This window comes from Emydura macquarii, unplaced genomic scaffold (genome assembly GCF_026122565.2).
Source record: "Emydura macquarii macquarii isolate MOO-44397 ecotype Brisbane River unplaced genomic scaffold, CSIRO-AGI_Emac_v2 contig_2321, whole genome shotgun sequence".
Classification (NCBI taxonomy): Eukaryota; Metazoa; Chordata; order Testudines; family Chelidae; genus Emydura; species Emydura macquarii.
The window spans coordinates 1415671-1439783 of NW_027132458.1; the positions used below are offsets into that span (position 1 = coordinate 1415671).

The 24113-nt window shown below is 39.8% G+C and overlaps 1 protein-coding gene and 1 long non-coding RNA gene across 2 annotated transcripts in view; one reads left to right on the plus strand and one right to left on the minus strand.

Annotated features, from left to right (window-relative positions):
* Positions 1-24113, minus strand: part of LOC137161523 (uncharacterized) — a 206995-nt gene that overhangs the window by 137893 nt on the left and 44989 nt on the right. The gene's annotated exons all lie outside the window — the stretch shown is intronic.
* TMC2 (transmembrane channel like 2) overlaps positions 1-24113 on the plus strand; it is a 51788-nt gene that overhangs the window by 13292 nt on the left and 14383 nt on the right. The window contains exons 8-14 of the mRNA XM_067560834.1: positions 2104-2202; positions 6197-6339; positions 8352-8499; positions 12244-12432; positions 14583-14762; positions 17365-17517; positions 19842-19970. Of these exons, the coding sequence (XP_067416935.1) occupies positions 2104-2202; positions 6197-6339; positions 8352-8499; positions 12244-12432; positions 14583-14762; positions 17365-17517; positions 19842-19970 (1041 nt within the window). The remainder of the gene's footprint in view (positions 1-2103; positions 2203-6196; positions 6340-8351; positions 8500-12243; positions 12433-14582; positions 14763-17364; positions 17518-19841; positions 19971-24113) is intronic.

Below are 24113 nucleotides of genomic sequence, written 5' to 3' on the forward strand. Positions count from 1 at the left end.
GGTTTCTCTTGAGAGAAGAATACTGCATCAGCAGATAAAACTAATCCCTTTATTGCATTAGAAAAAAATAACCCATGAAGTTCAAGGCAAAAGGAGCCTTCTGTCCAAATAAGTGAAATTTAAATTGAAGCCATTGCTTCGCATACATGCTCCTCTCTCTAGCAGCCTCCATTTTCCCAAGCAATATTTAGCCAGAGAGACTATTCCAATTAATCTGGGGAAAATAAACACTCTCAGTGTTTTCAGAGGGTGCCCTGACATGTAGAAGAAAACAATTATTCTAAAATGTACAGTATATGCTGTTGGTGGGATTTTATGAAGTGCTTATCCTTTGTCTCAACTCTGACCGCATTGGGAATAGAGTTAGGCCAATGCTGAGCATTTTGAAAATGACCATAAAACTATTGATATATTTGTAAGAGCAAACCCAGTCCCAGCTTCAGCCCCAAACCAGGCCCAAACCCCCCACTAATAATTAATTTGTGTTCTGTTCCACCACAACATTGCAGAACATTTTTTGTTTTAGATGAGGGCCCACTCTAAGCAAACCCTTTTAAAGGGGCATGAATTTAGAGTTAAGGAATTACAGCATCCCCCTGCCCCTAAACATTGCCACTCCTTCCATTCCACCATCATGCTCTTGAGAAGGTAGTTCTGGCATTCTGGAGCACTAAAGACTCAGATCAAGCAGTTTCCTTGTTTACAACATTGAAGAGGGTGCTGAATGACATCAAATATATCCAATCAATATGAAAAAATGCATCATCCATTCTCGGGTGGCACTTTACATCGCCAGTTTCGTGACAGATGAAAGTAAGAGAAGCAAATAAACTACAATAAAAAAGGCAAGAAGTTAAACCATACCATTCTTAGTTGCTGCATTTCATAATCTGTATGTTCATAAAACATTAAGCCATTTTGACAGTAGCCCTAAATCAGCCCTAAATAGTAGCCCTAAATCAGCTCTTATTGAATGAGTCCAGTTCAGTGAGTTAATCCTTATTTACACCAGTTAGAGATCACAATCAGGCTCTTAGATTAAATCTAAAGGCCCCAGTGAAGTCAATGGCAAAACTCCCATTGACCTGAGTAGGTCTAGGACTTCATTCTTTGTCTCTAGGCATTCTTGTGAAAGTGTTCACTATTTGGTTGGCATTTTCTTCTTCACTCAAGTCATTCACAGTTGATTCCAGACCTGGGAGTTTGTACTCTTCCCACAGGAACTAGCAACATCAGGGCTGGTAAAACATCATTCAACCTATAGCTCAAGGGAGTCTCTCTTTTTACTACTATTTTTTAAATTGCAGTAAAAGTCATTCTAAAATCTCCCAAATTCTCAGAGCAATTTGCAGCAAGTCATAGTAACATGGCAGCAGAAAACACTCTCTCACCATGTCAAATCCCAATTCAGCGAAGCACTTAAGCACACTCAACTTGAATTCAATGGCACTATTCACATGCTCAAAGTTAAGCTAATGTTTAACCATTGTGGTGAATCAGAGGCATAATTTACAGTATACACAAACCATGAAAACACCAGAATTTTCTGCACTTCTGATAATCCAGGGAAGCATTAGGAAGTTTATGGTGATCATTAAATAAAATGTAAGAACGGCCATACAGGGTTAGACCAATGGTCCATCTATCACAGTATCCTATCTTCCGACAGTGACCAATGCCAGATGCTTCAGAGGGAATGAATAGAACAGATAATCATCAAGTGGTCCATCCCGTTGGCCATTCCCAGCCTCTGGCAAACAGCACTCCCTGCCTATCCTGGCAGGATAGGTCCATCATCAGTGGCTATTAGCCAGGATGGACAGAGATGCAAAACCATGTTCTAAGTTTCCCTGTTTGCCAGAAGCTGGGAATGACCCAGTATGGCTGTTCTTATGTGCATATGCTATTTGAGACTGAGTCACTACTTGCAATTGGAGTTCTATATCTTTTGCTAAATAATCCTGTTTGTGAACTTGTTCCACATTTTAAACTTTCCTTTGTCATGTTGTATCTTGTTATAAGGAAAATATTTAACTGATGGAGAAATGAAAGGCAATATACACTATGCTATACTATAAATATGTCTTCATTAACCTCAACTAGATCTTGATGGGAATGCCATATGGAAGTATACCTAGAAAAATTGTACCCAGGGCCGAACAAGCAACTGCTATGGATTTTTCTGTGCTTTGGGATTTTGAGGTATGTATTGTACATTCACTTCCAAAGTAGATAAGATGTGTTAATATGTAAGGGAACAAATTAATCTCTGATGTAACTCCATTGAAGTTGCTAGGTTTACAGAGATTAATTTGGTCCCAAATGTTGATTAAACCATATTATTTTATGGTTTCTCTCTCTCTCTCTCTCACACACTCTCTCTCTCTCCCCCCCCCCCCCCGACAAGGTCATGAAATGACTCCCATTGACATCAGTGAGCTTTGGATCAAGCCCCCAAAACACTGTGGGCCAAAATTTATTGTGCATATGCACTTGTTTCCATGTGGATTTAGCAAATTTCCATATACATAAATGTGTTTGGAATGCACATGCCACACATACATATGCAATCATTGGTTCTGCATGAAAAAAAGCTGCTGCTTTCTTATTAAAAAATGGGTGCACATGCACAATTAGAGAGCATGTGGCTGTTCAAGTTGTAGATTTAATTCTCATTTTACAATAAGATAAAAATTAATAATTCCACTGAAGTCAGTTGAATTGCATCATTTCTCCATTAGAAGTGAAATCGTAATCAGGCACCTACTCTCACCAACCTTTTTTTTAAAAAAAACAAAACAAAAAAACCCCAACACCTTATCTGTATAGTCCTGAGAGACTGACTTCTATACATCTCAATCCTTAGCTTCTTTGATTCGATTACAACAAGCAAGCCTATCAGTTTGGTTTGCAAGAATAATTTTGTAGCAATGATAACTGTTCACAAAGAAATGGACTGAAAGCAACTAATTTCACACATGCCACTGAATAAATCATCTGATAGTAGTGACTTTTGGTACTACTGACCTAGGCTGGGTTCACATAAGTGACCTAGACTTACTGGCAAGGAAAGATTTTATAAAAGACAACTTAATAGCTACATTTCTGCTGCACTGTAAATCAATATAGACCAAGTATCACATAAACATCATCATCATCTTACATTTACATACTGACTTTCATCCTGAAAAATCCAGAACTTCTGTTCAAACAAAAATCACGTTACTAATTACTAGAGCAAAGGTTCAATATTGATTCAGAGAGAAGAGTTCCACTTAGTGAGTTACCAGCACCACTTCCTATGGCAGTTCAGGTTTTCCCATTGGGGCCATAATCTCAAACAGCATGTGTGCACTGGCTCTAAAATTTAGCTATTTCTAAGTAGAAAACATCTTCACATAAATGGCACAAATGGAGAAAGTTAGCTACGAAATAAGGGGCCAGAAGAAGGTTGGTGAGGTGCTCTTGCCACTGATCACAAGTAAAATGGCAAGCACTATAGGAGTTTGCTGAATAGACAAGTGGAGCAAACTAGGAAATGAAAACCTTCATTATCCTAAATTTTCAAGTGTGTATAGTGAAATTGGGTGCCTCTCCTTCTTGGTGCCCAACTTGAGGCATCTTGAAGTATTCAGTTTTCACAAATTGCTGAGCACCCATTCTCTGAAAATCAGGCCCCTTAACAGAAGTTTAAAGTTGAGCAGCCAAAAATTGAGGAATCCAAAATAAATCAGTAGTTCCACTTGAAAATTTAGGCCAACATGCTTACAAGCCTTTAGGAAACCTTCAAATTATTAAATCAGACTCTCAGAGAAAACTAGCAAGAGAATAGAAAGGTTCTGATATATATATGCTACCTCTCCTGGAATCCGACTGTATTTCTGGAAGTGTTTTTGAGATACTATCCAATGCTGCCAACAACTACTGTAGAAGATGATACTTCCAGAAAGACCATCATCATCGTTTGCTAAAACCACTGATCTGAAGGTAGGTCAGGTAAATGAATCCAAAAGCAGGTCTTCAAATGTCTGTGTTTTGAGCAACCCGATACAGCTGGGATATTGTCCCACTCATTTTTAATTGAGGACCTTATTGGAGTTTTAGACTTGCTCTCCCACTCCTTAGTCCACTTGCCAGCATTTAAAACTCACTGAAGCTCAATATTAATTATTGGAATTCTGAGCAAGTTTGCATAGAATGAACAGTGCACATGAGCAGCGCATTTTAAAAACTGAAAGGAAGGTAGCGGCAATCTTTAGTCTGTCTTGATAGGAGGAAAAAAAAAACCCACCACAAGATAGAGAGGAGTTTGTTGCTGATCTGCAGCTAGTATTTTTATTGGAAAAAGTCTGTAAGTTCTGTACATAATTAAGGAAATTTGTTCTGAGATGGGGCCATATGTGATCATGCTAAGGCAAAGAACAGATCTACAGTTAGCTGCCAAATTTTTGCCTTTTACTTGGCACACATCCACACTGTGCTGCTGTGACTAACATCCACAGAGGCTCACCCTTTGGTAATGAATGGACGCTTATTACAGCACACACAAGTTGCAATGGAAAAATCTTGAGTCAATTTAAAATGAAGAGAAGAGGAGTCAATGCCACTGATCTCTGTAAATCAGATATCTAACAGACACGATGTTGGAAAAAATATTTTTCAACACACTAACGTATAGTATATATGAATATTTTGGCAGCAAGCGGGTTACATAATTGATGACAGCAGTATAAAAGAAGAGACCTCATTTGGATATAAGACTACATGTACCACAGAAGGAAAATAAAAAACAAGTGGTGTAATGTTCTGTACAATTTTGGTCTTTGTAATATGAGGGACCAGAAAGTTAAAAACATCAGGAAGGTTATTTTTCAGGTTGGAGTTTCACTCCACACTAATGAACTCCAGAAGGGTCCTCTTTATATTTTACAAGGCTTTTTACTTTTCTCCTCCCCAACATACACAATATAATCTGATACAATTTCCCAGGGAATGTGTTGCTGCTCTGTTTTCAATAGCTCTTCAATAAATGGCAGAGAAATGCAAAAGGTCAGTCTGTACCTATGGCATTATTCTCAGAATTGCAGTGTTCCCACCATCTGCTGGAAATCATGTAGAAATAACTGTGCAGCCAGTGTTGTAATCTGGGTTACTAGAAATCTGCCATTAATAAGGATGTGACTAACAACTTTTACTGAATGCATTCAGTTCAGCTGGGGATTTACAAAGAACTGATTAAACTGGGTCTGGTGTACAGCCTACAATATTGCTTTGGTTGTTCCAAAGTCCTGATTGGGAGCACTGTAGCCAGGTCTCTACTACACAGTAAATATTTAGCTAACGGGCAGAACAGCCAAAACAGAAGAAATGTACAATATGCTACAGTACACATCAATATGGACTAGATATTACAGAAAAGTGGGGAAGAATCTGCTGATGCCCAAAGAAATAAGATTTTCTAGAAAATCAATGAATGCCCACTTTTGTATGTAATAAACACAGCTGCATTTCAGAAGAGAACAGAACATTTCCTGAGAGCTGATATTCCCTCAGAGTAGTGCTTTCATGGAAAAGACTAAAGATCACTTTGATTTTAGACTTATGTAAATTTGCATTACAGACTAAGCCATAAAAGGAGATGAACCTGCAATGGAGTGAAACTCAATAATTTTCCAATTAGAAGAAAAGGTGTGATAGGACTTGGGGAAAGAGAAGGCACGATTGTTTTGGATTCACATCAGAGTTTTCAGAAAATTTGGGTGTTTGGTCCAGGATTATTGTGTTTGTAACCAAGACTGAGGTAAACTATTAACAACATCAAAGAGGCATGTAAGGGGGAGAACAAGGCCTCAGTGGAGGACAAAGTTTAGCTCAGATTTCATCCTCTGGCTTGCTTCCCCTCACCTAGACAAGTTTCTTCTGGTCAGTAGAGAGGCAGAGAGCATGTATATCACAGGCATTTGATAAGGATAGCAGTGGAGTTTTGGGAGCTGGTTGCTAAAAAGCCAAGATTAACCCAAAAATATAGAACTAAAAAGCTTTATTGTTACATTAACTCTTGTCTTTTAACTTGCAACATTTACAAAGGAAGATTACAACAATGCAGTACCCTTCATTCTTGTAAGAGAAATGCACATAATGTAGATAAGGAATCAAACTTATTTGTGGGGTGGGCTTTTGTGTTGTTTTTCTTTAGGGTTATATCAAATATTCTGCTGTTTTTTATGGCTACTACAACAACCAACGGACAATCGGCTGGTTGAAATACAGACTACCAATGGCCTATTTCATGGTTGGAGTTAGTGTATTTGGCTACAGCTTGATGGTTGTTATAAGATCGTAAGTACAGTTCTTTGGTTTTAATGGGTTTTTCCCCTTTTTCTCTGAAATTCAGACTAATCTCTATTGCATTTCAGCTTTCGCCTCCATTTATCAATGTTAAAATAGCAGATTAGGGACATGGCATGGCACTTTCAGTCCAGTTCCCAATGGACTGGAATCCACGAGACCAAAGTTACCACAATTGCCAACAATGGAAGCCTTTATTGCCAGCCTAAGTGGAGAGAGTGAGAGCTGAATGGACATGCAGACTATCCTGGAAGCCGCCTCTCCAGGGCAGGGTTGGGACATATTGCTGGGGCATTGTGAGACGTCTTGCATCTTGATACAATCAAAGACCTCATTTTTCAGCACTCAGTCACCATTCACACACATTTTAAGACTGGTAAATAATATTAGGACACCTAAAACTTCTGCCATTTTGATGATATTTGGAGACATGTATTTGTTTCCTTGCCAATTGCCTCATCATTTTCCTGACTAATCCTAGCTCATAGATAATAGAGGCTGGAAAGGACTTCCTATAGTTGGGTCATTTAGTCTATCTCACTGCATTAGTTTAGGACTGGGCTTTAAACTTGTGTTTTATTTAATATACCCCAGAACACTTCTAGTGTCTTTGTCTCAGTGACCTGCTCAGACAAATTTAAGCTTCTGTCATTCCCCCTTATCCCCACCCAAATTGATAAAATTCTTCCTTAGGAAGGTGTAAGTGGCTGCATTACAGATGAAGTTGGTGCATTTAAGAGAATCTTGTTTACATTGGATTTCAGAAGACTTTTAGCGACTATTTCACTCTTGCATTCCTTGCACTCCCAAAACCTCACACTGAAGCCAACAGGAGTTCTGTGCTGTTCACAGGGAGTAGACATCAGAGCCAAACTCTAATGAGTGAAGCAGATGCATCCCTAAACCAATCTGCACTAGGCCAAATTATAATGCTTTGCACTAATCTGTCACCTTTTAGATTTAATTTAACCTCCCAAAACATTTGAGATAGATGTTACTCCCCTCATTTCACAGATGGAGAAAGAGAGACACAGAATTAAATGACTTGCCTAGGGTCACACAGAAAGTGTGTGCAAAGGCAGGAATAGAACTTGTGTTTCCTGACTCCACATCCTGTGAATTAACCACAAGACTACTCTTCCGCCCCACAGGAAATTGTAAGTCAAATGGATTTTTATGTTTATTGAAACAGGCCTACTACTATTCAGTGCACACAAAATCTTGAGCCCTTTGTTGGACACTCAGACACTCAGATCTGCCGTACATTTATATTACCATCATGAAATCTCTACATCTGGCATTTCATCTATACTTCAAGGATTTATGCTATAAACTCTAAAAGGAATTACACAAATATTTCAGGGATAAAATAAGAGAGGAAACAATAGAAGATGTATCTGCTCCTGTGTTGATTAACAAGAGTTCTTTTTTCCCCTCTTCATATTGTTTTACTGCAGGTGCTCTACTGCAGCATTGTATAGCCATTGAAATCTCTCTGGAACATCAGGCTGTAAGCTGGTATAGCTGACAGCACCAGAAATTTATTTTTCTTGCTCTAAATAGCATGCTAAATAGCATAGATATAGTTGATGATGATGATATTTATTTGTATTGTCATAGTGCCTAGGCATGGACCAGAACCCTATTGTGCTAGGGACTATACAAATAATTCATTTCCTGGTCCATTTATGAATCCTAAATTTCACAGAAGTTACTGTTATTAAAAATTCTTTTCAGAGCAATATAACTCTCATTCTGTAATTAACAGTGGATCTGTGTCATGACATATGAAATCAGTTCTCCTTAAACCAGAGGCATTTACTAAAGAAAACAGCTACAACCAGACACAAATCAGATGCTACCACATAACTTGAGTCCCAGCTTTGGTTTCCTTATTTACCAGAAATCACAACTTGTCTGAATTTCTATACAGCACACAGGGCCATCTAGTGGCTGAATAATATACTGCAAGTAAAAACATTGCACTGTGTGTCGTCACACAGGATGGCCAGAAATGCCAACGAAAGCACAGGAGATGGAGATGACAACAATTTCACTTTCAGCTGGAAAATGTTCACTAGTTGGGACTACCTCATTGGCAACCCGGAGACCGCAGACAACAAATTTGCATCCATTACAACCAGCTTCAAGGTAATATCCAAATGACATACACTCTCCACGAGGAGTTATCTGCTCTGGAGATGCTACCAGAATCCACCTTAGCAGAATTTCAAGGGGAAAATTGGACAATACCGTGGATACCTATGTAGCATCCCAAGGTGCCACTGGGATAAGATGATTAACCATGATGATTCTAGTTCATATGTTCTGGGATAAACTGATCCCCATATTTAGGGTCTGGAAGACTAAAGCTGCTTTACTTTCCTCTGGAGAATAGAGTAGGGAATATCAGTGAGGAACAAGTGAGTGGTTTTCAATTGCAAGGGACCGGGATGGCTCTTGTGGAGCTGGATCTTTCCTATTGCCCTCTCCTGTTTCACTTAGAGATGCAGCAGAGCTGAGAAGTTTGGATCCAGATGCTAATTTTCCCCATATCCAAGAATAACATGGGATCCTCCACTCCTTCCCAACACAGCATGCACATGATATATAGTCCAAACTCATCCCCTTGCTGACATTTGCTTTAGTCTGCTGCCTTAGAGACTCAGTTTAAGAAATAGGATTGTGTTTATAAATAGTTCCATACTGAACTTAATTCATGCTACTTCACAGGCTGGTTATCCTCAGGGCTTTTCCCTACAGGACTTCTTGTCGCTCCTCCTTGCTCTCTCTCACTTCTCAAAGATCTTATCTTCCTACGCTAAAATGAGACCCATTGGCTCTGGCTTCCAAAGACAGTCTGTAGAATTGTGCTGCACATCCACACAAAGTCCTGAATCCTGAGATTCTATCACACAGCCCATTAGAGAAATTAGCCCTAGCCATGCCACATTAATCTGAACTTCCCTAAATACAAGGAGATTCAGATCGAAGGATGTGGTTTGCTGTCCATCTCTAATTGCAGTGTAGAGGTAGTGTTTGTTTTGATTTCTAATATCTCTCTCTGTCTGCCATATACAAGCAGAACTTGAGTCAAGGATATTTTGGGGGAAGGGAGGAAGGAGAGGGGAGGTCTCTGCCAAAAATTATTTGTTTAGCTTATTACACATTTATAAGGGGGAGGGGACAGACAAGGAGTTTGTGTACCTTTGCATTTGAGTCTTTACTACCATGTTACACAGTATCAGCCCAATTCTGCCTCAGGTTATACCAATGTGAATCCACAATAACTCCACCGAGGTTAATGGAGTCTTTGTGGATTTATACTGGTCTAGTTGAGAACAAAGCTTGGCCCATATTGTATTAATTCCAAATAAAATTGTTATGGATTAAGCAATTCTTGAGAAAATCTATTGTAGAGCTGGTTGAAAATTGCCAATTATTATTTGCAAAAAATAATTAAAATATTCCATGATAAGTTTTGGTTTTTCAATAAAAATCAAGAAACAAATATTGAGGAAAAAAAAGTCAGTTTTTAAAAACCATTTTCAACTTAAAAAAAAAATCAGGTTTTGGTAACAATTTTTTTATTTTGAAAAGCAAACATTGAACATTTTAACTGAAAACCAAACCAAAACAATTAAATTTAACTTTAAATTGTTACTCCTCAAAAAATTCAGTTTTTGGTTCATGGAAAATTTCCATTAACATTTTGGTCAAAACCATTTTTCATTAAAAAAGTTTCCATTAAAAAAAAAAAAAAATGTCAACCAGCTGGGTTGAACTCTGTACATAGAAGAGCCAAATATAAAATGAATTGGATAGAACATTTCTAGAATACTTGTTATCAAGAGTAGTTTGGAATCAGCACACCTGAAACAGTTTTACACGCTGAGGAAACAAAATGCATGTATTGTTATGGAAGAAGACAGCGATTAAAAGTTGTATTCAATTTGCTAGAATACAAATTCTTGAATTGAATCCTAAATCACAAAGTCCTTGAATTCCTTGAACTTAATCCTCTGCATTACTCATACTCAAAGTGAAACCTTGGAGAAGGAGGAGGGTTACAAGTGCATCAGGCATAGATAAAAACAGAATGATCTTTGCTACAACAGAGGAGACAAAATTTTAAAGGTGTATTAGATTTAGGGCTTATAATGTCTAACAGCAGGCAAACAGCATCTGGAGTGCTTGCATTAGCCATTTCAGTCCTCTATTTTAATATTTGCTGTTGAAAAGTTCATCCTGGAAGCTGGTAAAACTTTTGGGAATTCTCCAGAGCAAATCACAGGATTGAGCTGCCAAGGTAGAAGGTTTTTTGTTTTTAAATTTCTTTTGGCTCAATCCAGAAAACCTGGACCATTTCCTTTTATTGTATGAGTGAGCAGGTAGAGAAGATTTAGGATCCCAACAATTTAGAAAAATTCAATATTAAACAGGAGTAAGTGGCTTTAAAAAAAAAAAAAAAAAGATTGAGTGTGGGGAAAATCCCTTGCAATGCTTTGAAAAAATGGTTTTATCCAGCTGTAATCTAAGCAACATCTTGGACAGAAATCTCCCTGGTTTTGAAAGCACAAATTTGTTCCACAAAATGATCTATAAGAGGCCATACAGACATTGCAATAAATGAACAAGGCAAAGGGAGGATACTAAAAAGGCAAATGTGCTACAAATGCAGAGCGTGGAGAACAAACTAAACTAATGTGACAAAGAATGTGAAGAAAAAACATTTTTCAGTTGCTTAGATACCAATGCTAGGAGTCTGGGTAATAGGGTGACTAGATGTCCTTATTTTATAGGGACAGTCCTGATATTTGGGGTTTTGTTTTATACGGTGCCTATTAGCCCCCATCCTCTATCCTGATTTTTCACACTTGCTGTCTGGTCATTATGACAGAGAAAGACAATTTCATTCTTGGACTGGAAGTTGGAGGTTGCCTAGAGACTAATAAGCATGATCACATTTACATGCATTTACATTTAATACATGCAACCCAACCAGAAATAAATGTATGATATGCTTCAAAACCTCCAACTTTTCCCAAAGCTAGGGAAAATTGAGTGAAATTGGGAGGAAATCTTTAAGCAGAAAAATGTGAATGAAAATTGGGAGCTCTTTAAGAAGAGTTTATTAGATGTCAAAAAAGCCATGCTTTCCCAATCAAGAAAGAGTAAAGCCATCCTGGCTCAGTAGTGAAAAGAAGGCAGCAATTAGAAATAAAAATGCAATATCTAACCAATGCAGAAATAGAAAGCACTTGATACAAATTAGTTATAAAGTGCACAAAATTGATAAGAGAAACTAAAAACAGGACAAAATCCATTGCTGGCAGGGCTGTGGACAATGGAGATTTTTTGGAAACTAGGAACAAAAGAAATCTAGAAAAACTAGAGAGGATGCAGAGAAGAGCCACAAAAATGACCTGGAGAAAATGCCTTGTAGAAAGAGTTAATCTGTTTTAGTTTATCAAAAATAAGATTGAGAAGTGGCTTGATTACAGTGTATGAGTACCTTCATGGGGAGAAAGAGTACTAAACATTTCTTAAATATAGCAGAGAATGGCATAATGAGAACCAATGGCTGGAATATGAAGGCATAAATATTTAACAGGGAGGTTGATTAACTATTGGAATATTAGAACATACTACCCAGGAAAGTGATGGATTCTCCATCTCTTGATGTCTTCAAATGAAAACTGGGTACCTTTCTGGGAGATATGCTTTAGTCAAACACAAGTCATTGTCCTCTATAGCAGAATGGGGTAACTGGATGAAATTCTATAGCCTGTGGTATATAGAGGTCAGTCTAGATGATCTAATGATCCCTTCTGACCTTGAACTCCATGAATCTATGTATCTGCTACAATTCTTTAAATGTATTTACTTGTAAAGGAGTCTATTGTGGATGAGCAAGAAAGTAACAAGGACGAGAACATCCATTTAAGAAGATTCCTTCGGGTTCTGGCGAACGTACTTATCATATGTTGCTTATGTGGAAGTGGTTACCTCATTTATTTTGTGGTTAAACGGTCCCAGACTTTTTCAAAAATGCAAAACATTGGATGGTATGAAAGAAATGAGGTAAGAAGAGATTGTTTCTGATTTTCTGTAATATAGACTTTTTCCTTGGAGAGAATCATAGTAATTGTTAATGTGAAGATAGATGCTAAACCAAAAGGTGGGGGGTTCAAATCCCATATCAGGATTAAAGTTAAACTGTTCAAAAGCACAAAAAAGTACATCTAACACTGGAGAGAGGGAAAAAAGCGAGTCTCAGAGCTTGGATCAATTGACTTGAGCTCCTGGAACAGGGCTAAAAATAGCTATGTAGACATTCCTCCTGGGGTTGGAGCCCAGACACTGAGACCCACCTGCCTTGCCAGATTTCAAAGCCTGGATTCCTGCCCAAGTGGGAACATCTACACAGCTATTTTTTTTATTTTTTTTTTAAATAAAGATCCACAGCATTGGCCTCACGGGCCTGAGTCAGTTGACCCAGACTCTGAGTCTCTCCCACAGGGTTGTTTCCTATCCCACGCCTCCATAGCCAAAAGGATTTAAGTAACTAAATCCCATTAACTTTCAATGGGACTTAAGTGCTTTTGAAAATTTTACCACAAGTCTCATACCTGGTATTGACATGCAGTGTTGTACTAGAAGAGTTCTTGGCTGTTAGAGATGCCTTCCCTTCAGATAAAAAGGGAAACTGAGATCCCTTCTGTCTGTCTCTTATACAGCCGGTTGAAAAATAGAATTTCCACCCGATGGCAAATGCCAAGATTTTGACATTTGGGGTTTTTTTTTTTTTTTTTTTTTTTTTTTTTTTACATTTTGAGGCAAAAAGTTGAAATCTTGGAATTTTTCACAGAAAGAAGTATTCTGAATGTGTTTTGTTTTGATCTTATCAAAATGTTTCATTTCAATTTCATCATTTCAACTTTTGTTATAATTTACAATATATAAAAGTTGAAATGATGAAGTCCAAACTAAATGTTTTGATCATTTCCTGTGAAAATTTTGACATAATTGATACAGTCCTGCAAAACGTTTCAGTTTAGTTGAATCAGTATTTTCCAGCAGAAAAAAAAAATGTTCCCTCAGAAAATTTTCAGCTAGCTGTAATCTCTGAAGCTTTCCTGCTGATATTTCAAAATCTCATGGCAATTTTCCAAAAGAAAAAGGGATATTCCTGATGTGCAATTTCTGGCCAGTGTTCCTCTCTCAGTAAAGTAGGTACTAGAAAACACTATGAGTCAGGTTCTATCTGGGGCTACACAAGTGCCACTTCCCTAAAGTCAATGGGAGCTGTACATGCGTAATCAAGGGTAGAGTCTCGGTCTACTGAGTTCATAACAAAACTTGAGTTCCAGGTATTTTCTAACCTAGTCAGCAATATATTCTTTAAAAAAGTGTGAAGGCAGTGCTTAATTTGTACCAGGGCTTGCTGGGGCTGGCAGTTCATAACCCTGGCATCTCTGCTGCATCAGTTATGAATGTAAAAAAATTACTTAGCCCCTGCACCTCTTTCATTATAAATTAAGCAGTGTGTGAAGGTGACATTAATTTAAAAAAAAATAAAGATTATTTTACGCACAGACTGGTTTCTATGATATTCTTGCTACATTAAGATAGGAGCATTGGATCTGACAGCTCTCTTTAAAGTAAATGGGAATTGTGGTTAGCAAGCCCCTCACAGGACTGGGGTCACAGGAGCATCTTCTTCTGACCTCATCCCTCTGATAACATAAATGCTTGGACAGAATGCACAGGCCATCCCAAGTTATTCAGACTTTGGGACTGTAGGAGGTGCAATATGAAACTTAGATATGCCAGGAACTGAAGTCATTTTAGCTCAAAACACCTTCATAAGCCCATCAAAAGCACCAATCACTTGCTGACTAAATGCCTGCAGCCAATAAATTGTACACGTGTCACTGTTTAAACCTTATTACTATAATTGGCCTTTGTTAATAAGGAACGGGGACTAATTTGACAACATGCTACCATATAGCAAAACTGTCTCAGCACTATGTACTATTAGTACATTTCCTGACCTTCATTAATGGAAAATTGCAGACTCTGAAAAGAGATGTCAGCTCCCTCTTCATAGGAAGTGAATTTTAGCAGCCTTGATATACAAAATACTGTAAGAGCTCATTTTGATTAGTACTCAGAAGAACATCATTGTTGCTATTATTAACAGCAGTATCCTCATTTTCCTCATTTGGCAGGTTGAAATTGTTATGTCCTTGCTAGGAATGTTTTGTCCTCCACTGTTTGAAACCATTGCTGCCTTAGAGGATTACCATCCTCGCATTGGATTGAAATGGCAGCTGGGACGTATCTTTGCTCTGTTTCTTGGGAACCTCTATACCTTTTTATTGGCCTTAATGGATGATGTCAATGAAAAGGTAAGAAGCACTTCAATGAAAGAAAACAAGACCCATAATATGTTCTAGAATGCAGAGTGTGTGTGTGTGTTGTTCCCCCCCTCTGCAATCTGGACTGGTGTGTAGCTGTGTCACCCCGGTTCCTCACTCCTGGGCCCAAACTTACCCTGCTTTGCTGTGTGAACCACCCACTCCTAGGTCAGCCCACGCCCAGCCTCCTGCAAGTAATCGGTCCCTGACCTAGTGAAAGAGTGCCTCTGGCCAGCCGCTCATGGGATAGAAAACACCCCAGAAAACACCCCCAGTCCCAGACGCAACCCTGGGAACTGCCGTCTTGCAGGGCTCAGTGCTGTACACTGTACCCTTCAAGCTCATTTACATTTGTCTGTCAATTTATCAAAGAAATTGCTATGCACCAGCTCTGTCACTCTAAGTGAGGTGTTTGCACACACTCAATCCACATGCACTGTTTCAGATAAAACAAACAAATAAGTTTATTGACTACAGCAAGATTTTAAGTGGATCTAAATCAGATGAATATAAATCAAAAGATTATTAATGAGTCAAGGAGTTAATCACAATTAACTAAAAGATAACTCGTATCCTAAACTAAGATTAATATTTCAGTCTCTTTCAATCTATGACGTTATTTTACCACACAGGCTGGTTGTGATGCTTCTTGCAACCAGGCTCCTCCCCTGCTCCATGGGTAGTTGCCATTCTTTGATGTTGTTCGGAAGATAGATTCCAGGGGAGAGCCCTGAGACAAAGATGCCTCTTTTTTTTTTTTAAGACGTTTCCTCGACACCCCTTGGGGTCAGGTGATCGTCCATGTCTGGCAATGGGTGTGATTTTCCCTCTTGAGCCAAAGTGCTCAAAGGTGCTTAGGCAAGTCCATTGTTCCTGTATGCATGCCTCTGTGGGGAAATACAGCTTTGTGTTTGTCTGTATCTGTTCAAGCCATGGGAGACACACATTTGGGGATATGACCTAGCAGAGTTTCATATCTGTACATATGTATGACATTGCAGGAAACAATGTCAATAATGTTCAGTATGTCACAAGCATTCCAAAAACACCTTACATGGCATGTCGCAGTGTGATCATAATTCTCATAGCTAACAAACAAAACATAACCCTTGCAATAGGATATTACTGAATATTTTCCATTCAGATGTATATAAAAAATATTTCACAATCATCCCCGCTGAACAACTGGTTGGAGTTGCCATTTATCTAAGACTTTCGTTCATGGATTCCAGTTGTTCATTCATTATTCAAAATGAGAGTTTTAAACCATGTTTTGGAAATACAGTTCTACATTACCCATCTCAGAAATGAGTAACTTGAGTAACCCTATTGAGTAACCCAATCTAGGCTACCAGAGATGCACAAACTTCCATGTATGCATGTGAACAGAGGTTATAGTCTTCTGTAACTGCTGAACATTAGGGCAACTTAAATATTTTTATCTGACACGGATTGCGGTTTCTACTAATGCACCACCTCGCCTATGGTTTGTGTGTCTTTAATGTTATCCTATTGGAGTGTTGCCAGCAGATAAGGAGTATAGAAGGGGATAAGTGTTTAAATGATCCACTGAAAAACACTTTAAAATGAGAACAATAAGAGGAATCAGGGAAGTTTATTCTGCCCTGAAAAATGATAAGGTGAGCAATGATAGCTGTGAACGAAATCCATAGAGACTCCTGAATCCTTGTGAAAAACTTCCACAACAGTGCAATTTTTCTGTTAGCAATAGGCCAGATTCTGATGCTTTTACTCACCTTGCATAATATCTTACTGCACAAGAAATCCTGTTCACAGCCTGAGAGCTGCACATGGACTAAGGTGCTAATTAGCATGAGCAAGGGGATCAGAACCAGGCCCAATATGAGCACGGCCAGCAGCAGGCTCTGCAAAGGCAACTTTTTATTCATTCAAAACTTATTTCCAGATTTCTACATTCATACATGACCTGTTTAAAAACACTTTCAGTGATGGCAAGATCCACCCTTCCACAGGACAACACAAGGCCTATGGCACCACTTAAGCCCTAGTATGAACTGTCTAATTGTTGTGCTGAACAAGATTAGTTATTCCCTGAGCTGCAGTGGTTCTATAGGGCAGGGGAGACTGGAACCATCTCTATTAACCATCAAACTGCTCTCCATCCTGATAAAAAGGAAGTAGAATGAGTTGCCTAGGACTTATCTAGTACTCCTGTTTCAAATGCACTATGAAACATTTTGTGTGTGGTAGCAGGGTCCACACAACCAATTAGCACATGGCAGGCTAATGTGCTGTAGATTCACACCATGGCTTGCTGCACACTAGGTCTCCATGTAGACAAGCGCTTAGATGTTATTCTTGTTTGTTTTGTGAACTACTGCTAGTGTTGGAATCCAGAGGCTACATATGCTGTAGGTCACTGTTTACATTGAAGGTGGCAACTACATATCATGGAGCTAGCCACATTAGATTGATAAAAACTGTACAGCTTGATTCTACCTGGTTGGGTTGGAGCCTGAATTTGCCCTACATGCATGTGTGCTCTGATCTGGTATGTTGGTTTAGGCCCAACGCTAGAGGTATTCAGCTGCATGTGTCTCTTCTGTTCCAGCTGGCCGAAGAAGAAGTGATAAAGAACATCACGCACTGGACTCTGTTTACCTACTATAACTTATCTGCAGTTAATGACAGTACTGTTACACCACCTCCTCTTGATCCAGCAGACATGCCAAGAGGTCCTTGCTGGGAGACAACTGTGGGCATTGTAAGCAGTTTTGGGGATCTCAGCCATGATAATATGTAGCAGTTTCTTAGCTGATACTTTTTTAGTTGTTTTAATTTTTACTAAAGAATCTTTGAAGTTTTCTATGCAAATGACCAACATGGGTCCTTTTAAAAATTTTCCATGTAGTGGCAGCAGCAGAGCTGAACAGCATAGGGGCCTGATCCTGCAAAGAGCCAACGGAAGCACTCAAACTGCACTGACATTACAGGGAGTTATGGGCAATCGTCCCTTCACAAATGAAGCCCTGTGAAAGGAGGTTGATCTTGTGGGCAGAGCATGGGCTGTCAAGGCAGGCTTTATTCCTGGCTCAGTTCCCAGCTCAATGTTTTGCTGTGGGCATTTAAGGAAAAATTTTCAGGCATGGACCCCACTTTTGTGTATCCAACTGGGACACTTTCAAGTAGCTTGGTTTTCAGAAACACTGATCAGCCGAAACTAGAAGGTATTACAATCTGTAACGTAGACTGTATTATAAGTTTGGTCCTACATTAAAGAGTTACTTCTGATTTAATATTATTCACCATGTTTCACCTTTCACCCAGGATCTAATATAAAGAGTAGATAACGTGCAATACATGGGAGACTCTGAAATCAACTGACAAATTGTAAAGACATTTTTGCAGAACTCATTCAGGAAAATGAAATTCATAAAAGAACTACTTACGGGGGAAACCACATTAATTCAGAGATTTTCATGAGCACATTTGCAGAATGCTATATGGTAAACAAAAATAACCACCTCAGCATGTGTCTCTTTTAGATTAGCATTGGACCTATTCCTAATACCTGGGATCACAGTATATAAGGGAGACAATGAGGGGTGAGGTACTATCTTTTACTAGACCAACTTCCATTGACTTAAGACCACTTTCACCAAACAAGGACAGTGCACCAGAGAAGTAGATCACATCATGGAACAGACCACTATAATTCCCCACAGAACCAACTTAAATACAAGGGGAGGGGGGGGGGAAGTCACTGACCGCATACCCCTAGTTGTCAACTAATACCCCACACTGGAGCCCATACAAGATATCAAACAGTTACAACCCATATTTGATGGGGACAACATCCTGAAATAAATCTGTCCTGAACCCCCTCTTCTGGCCTTCAAAACAACTCCCCAACCTCATCATCAGAAGCAAGCTCCCCAAAGACCAGGACCCACCAACTCAAAGTGCCACCAGCCCCTGACATTACACCACATGCAAAATCTGCAGACTATTTCCATTGCAATAATGATCAATACCGCACAACACATCTTTCAAGATCCCTGGGTCCTACAAAAGCCTATCACAAGCCTAGTGTACCTCATCCAGTGCATCAAATGACTCAACAACTATGTGGGTGAAATGAGACAATTACTACACTCTCAAATAAACTCTCACAGAAAAATAATAAAAGACAAAACCACTGTATCACCCATGGGTGAATACTTTTCACAAAATGATCACTCCATATTGGACCTCTCAATCCTCGTCCTTAAAGGAAACTTGCATAACACCTTCAAAAGATGAGTTTGGGAGCTTAAATTCATAAAACTCTGCTAGACACAAAAAATCATGGATTCAATAAAGACGTTGATTTTAGGTCTCATTACAACAATCTGTAACTCCCCTTTGTGCTATGACTGCAAAGGTGTTACCAGCCCACTTCATTCTGATCTGTTTCTTGCAACACGTGTTAACTCCTTATGCTTAGCAGTCTAAATACAATGCTTGACAACCTTGTATTTAGCTCTGACAATCTGATTAGCTTTCCCAGACCCATGGAAGAGGCTTTGTGGAGTCAAAAGTTTGTCTCTTTCACCAACAGAAGCTGGCCCAATAAAAGATATTGCCTCACCCAACTTTTCTCTCTCATATCCTGGGCCAAACATGGCTACAACAACACTGTAAAAATTATGTTAGGGAGTCACAGAATTTAAGGCCATAAGGGACCATTGTGATCATCTAGTCTGACCTCCTGAATAACACAGGCCACCAACAGCACCCAACACCTGCACTCTAAACCCTTAACAACCAACACTAGAACAAAACAATTGAAATTAGACCTAAATAACCACAATTAGACCAATAATGCCAGCCAGCAATTGATAGTTGCTGGCTGTAATGTAGCCTGAGCTTCTTGAGACAAACAGATGGTGAGCATTACCAAAAGTCAAAAGAAAGGGAAGAGACCCAACTTCTACTCTGTTTAAAGGTCACGCACGTGGAGAGAGATGGATTAATGGAGGATATAGTCTTACAATGCACCACTTAAATTGTAGCAGCTAATTGCTCTTTCCTTGTGTTCAATTGCAGGAATTTGTAAGGCTCACTGTGTCTGATATTCTGGTGACCTACGTAACCATCCTGGTGGGAGATTTTATTCGTGCTTGCTTTGTCAGATTTGTGAACTACTGTTGGTGCTGGGACCTAGAGGCTGGATTTGTAAGTCAATGCCTTACAGCTGAAAGGATATAAGTAATTTTTAGCCATTTATTTACATTTTATAATAGTTTTTTTAATGCATCAAGCCTTATTTCAATCTAATTTGATATTTTAATTCATGAAGTGGGTTCATGCAACATTTCTCTCCAGGTCAATAAAGCCCATCTAAAAAAAAAGCTGCTCAAGTCCCATTAAGGTTAGGGCTGACTGAACCCTGCAAGATTCAGTACATTTTGGTGTTCATAAACTAAACCATGCAGCTGGGTTCATAAGGAATCAATTCTGTGTTCACTTGCAGGTTGATATTCAGTTAGCTGAATCTTCAAATCCTCCCCATTTAGGTCTCCTTCTCAAGCCCCATGACCTCCCTATTTATAGTGCCCAGTATGGATGAGGTAGGAAACCTTAGTAACAGTATGAATCCTATGCAATATTATTTGCCCTTGAATATAGTGTTCCTTCTGCTGTGTACACATACAGTTTCTTCCAGGCCGAACAAAGAGTAGTTGCAAGAATTTTCCTCAGGCAACATGGAGGAGCATAATGCACACCTCTTATATCCATCTTAGTTGGACCCTTGGAAACTATATCAGCCATAGCGAAGCAAGCCAGTAGCTAACCCAGAGACCAGTTCAAAAACTGGTGTGTAATGGCATGATTTACCTAAACTATAGAAGTAAGAAAAAAAGAACTAACAAAGGGGAGCTCTGAGGTTAAGAAAACATACAATCCAGAATCACTATGAGTTGAAAGGAAGTCTCTGCACTTACAACTAGCTACATAAAGAAAGGAACTGAGGCAGTTAGGGCTGCCTGCCCTTTTATAAACTCAGCTGTACATTTTTGGTGCCACAAGAGGGTGCTCATTTGGCCTGTCAGAGACTGGCTAGCCTATTAAAGCAAGCTGGACTCAGCCTTGCCCATGATATAGCATCTGAGGGGTAACTAGTCATCTCAGCTGCATGTGATAGACCTTAATTTGATGACTGAGCCTGGCTGCAGAGGACTATTTAAAACAGAGCTGAACTTGAGGGAGAAGACTCAGGATAGAAGAATAAAGAGGGCCTAGGGAAGTCAGGCTTAAAGAAACCCACAGGGAGCAGATTAGGGTCCTGTGGTGGGAAGTCTTGAGATCTCTGGGGAAGAGAGCCAGTGTGGGGAATCCTGCTGGGGAAGATGCAGCCTGTGAGAAATTCTGCAGGGCCCAGGAGTAGAGGCAAAGCAGGAGAGTGTAGAGTGGCCTGAGAGGGGCAGTAGAAGTTATTACTTTAGAGATTTATTTTGGACTTACCATTGGACCTTTTGTTACATTGGAAGGGGGCTGAACTTTTAAGTGATTTGGCTAGAGGGCCAGGACCCAGAAGACCCAGACAGAGACAGGCCATTGAGGATCCAAGAAAGTGGCCACCACATGGCACGGACCCCCTGCAATGCTGCCTCTAGGCCCAAAGGGGTGCCCAGGAGGTAAGGGCGCACTGCAACATGGCCCCACAGACAGTGTTTTCCAGAACGTTCTTGAAGCTCAGCATTACTTCCCACACCCGTGAATATGCCAAGGCAACTCTCTCAAGCGTACCAGTTACGGGCGACTGACTTCTCTGTCACTGAGCTCTGACTGCCAAGTGAATATCAAGGGGCTGGTTCACTTTCAGCCCCTCACAAAACCAACCACACAGTTTATCTCACAAACACCACTATGATCCGAACCCAGCAAGGTCTTGTAATCCCTAATTCCAATAGAACAAAGAGCAGATTACCCTTTTCAGTGAACTTTCCGACATGATTTTCTGTAGGTCAACAGACACACTTCACCCGTTAAACTTATGAGGGTGTCCCGCTTACAGCACTAACTCTTAACGGGGTACTGTCTGCCTGCCACAGGGTTTAGCCTAGCTGCCACTGCAGTGAGACAGAAGAGTTTACTTCTCCCATTGTCCTGTAGAGTCACATTGGGGTGAGAGGGCAGGTTGCTTTCTGCTTATCCAAAAGCCCCTTAGGATGATTTCTGTGGGGAAGGGTGCAGCACTCTCTCATATAAGCAGAAGAGACAGCAACATAGGGGAGAGCATATTTTTGACTAGTAACAGAAGCTTGAATTCCCCTTGCCTCATAGTGCTTTGCACTTATGGGCCGCTAGCAGAAATATTCTTCAGTCTTTCAACTCTGAAGGACTCATACAGTTTCATTTACATCCATCATGTGAATTTGTGCTTAAACACCTTGTGCTATAAAGATTTTCCTCCCATTCTTGGCAACCTGACTCCCTGGTCCTTAAAGTTTCCCATAACTGTGGCCTGATCTATTACAACTGGCACTTTTTATTCAAATTGTGTGCCAAGGAGCCATCAATTCTGCATTCAAGACTAGGGATGTGTTAAGACTCCAGCACCTGCAACAGCAAGTCAGACTTTACTCTAGGCCTTCTCCATCTTTTCTTCACCCATTCACCACCCATCCAGTACCCTTCCTTTTTGCACATTTTCCCTTTCAATAGTAAGGAGGTGGCAGAAGTTTTCTAGAGTTAAAGACCCACCATTCACTGTTGTTTCCACCTTGAAGATTTATCCTGCTATGGTATTTGGAGATTTAAACAATCTGAAGAAGCCAGAGAATCAAACTCTGTGTGAATCAAAATGTGTGTGAACTATGCTCATGACTCTTGCTTTTGTGAGAATCTCAGCTTTTATGCCCCCAGCCTCCATTCCCCCCACCTCTTCACTTTCCTTCTTTTTGATAGATTTATTTGAGTTCCTGAGACTTTTCCACAAAAGAACCTCTAAAATGCTATTGGGGAGGCGGGGGGGGACGTTTCTTTTATCCTTTCTGGCTGCTTTATGAGAGGTCCTCTAAACTGTTATGAAGTATGCCCCTTACAACATTCAGGCCTGTTTGATAAATTAAAAAAAAAAATGCTTCTTTTACATCCATTCACCATTTCTTAGTCACTTAGGCCTGGTCTACACTGATGGCTTAATTCGAATTAATTGGCCTCCAGACTGTATCCCATGATGCCCCATTTCAGTACCCTCCTCCAAAGCAGCCCCGGGAAGATTTAAATCTTCATTTCCTGCGGTGAATGGTTTTAAAATCCAAGCTGCGCTCCTCCCCCCACCACACACACACACACACACACACACACACACACACACACACACAACAAGCCCTTTGCAGTTTGTCTCTTTAAGGATTTGAAAGATTTCACCACCACCCCTCCCCGCGTGGTGAATGCGTTTTAACTGCCCAGAAAGCCCTTTGCAGTTTGTCCCTTTAAGATTTGTCCCTTTCAAAGGGACAAACTTTAAAGGGCTAAACTTTCAAAGATTTCTCCACCCACCCCTCTCCCCGCGTGGTGATTGTGTTTTACCTGCCAGCAGTGAGAGGAAATTCTTTGCTACATTGTTTCAGTGGCCAATCATGGAAATTGATACTTTCTTAAGAGTTTATTCACAGTGCTACATGTGGATACATTATATCATGCTTTCCATCAGTGAAATGGAAACATTTGTATCACTGTATTAATATACTAACTGACTCCCTTGTTATTTATCTTACATTCTACAGACACCTGTAGAATCAAAATCAAAGGCAAGCAATATACAGGGGGTGGTGGGAGGAGCATAAAAGGCAAACAGCATACAGTTCTAAAGTAATCCAGGATAAGCTGCAATGTATTTGTCACGGTCAAAATGAGAGCATAGTTCAGCTGGCTCCATGTGCCTGCAGCAATGGCGATCGGGAGAGTAAAAAAACAGCATGAAAATCCTTTTCCTGTTTGTTTGGGGGTGGGGGAAGAGGGTGGGGGAAGCAGCGCTGCATCCTGGGATGATGACACTCGTCACAACAGCCTCTATGGTTAGTTGCACTGTGGGATAGCTTCCCACATTGCACTGCTTTCTAATTCGAATTAAGGCTGGCCAGTGTGGACGCAAGAAACCAGCACAAACACTGTAGTGTGGACAGTCTGCAGCGCTTTCTATAAATTGCTTTCTGTAATTCAAATTAAGCTCATTTGAATTAGTGCTGCAGTGTAGACATAGCCCTAGTGACAGTTAAAAGTGCTGCGTTAGGGTTCATTCTGTTCTCCCTATTTTCCTTCTCTCTGGCCCCTGACACAAATCTCAGTCAGGTTACAGAGTGGTTTTGT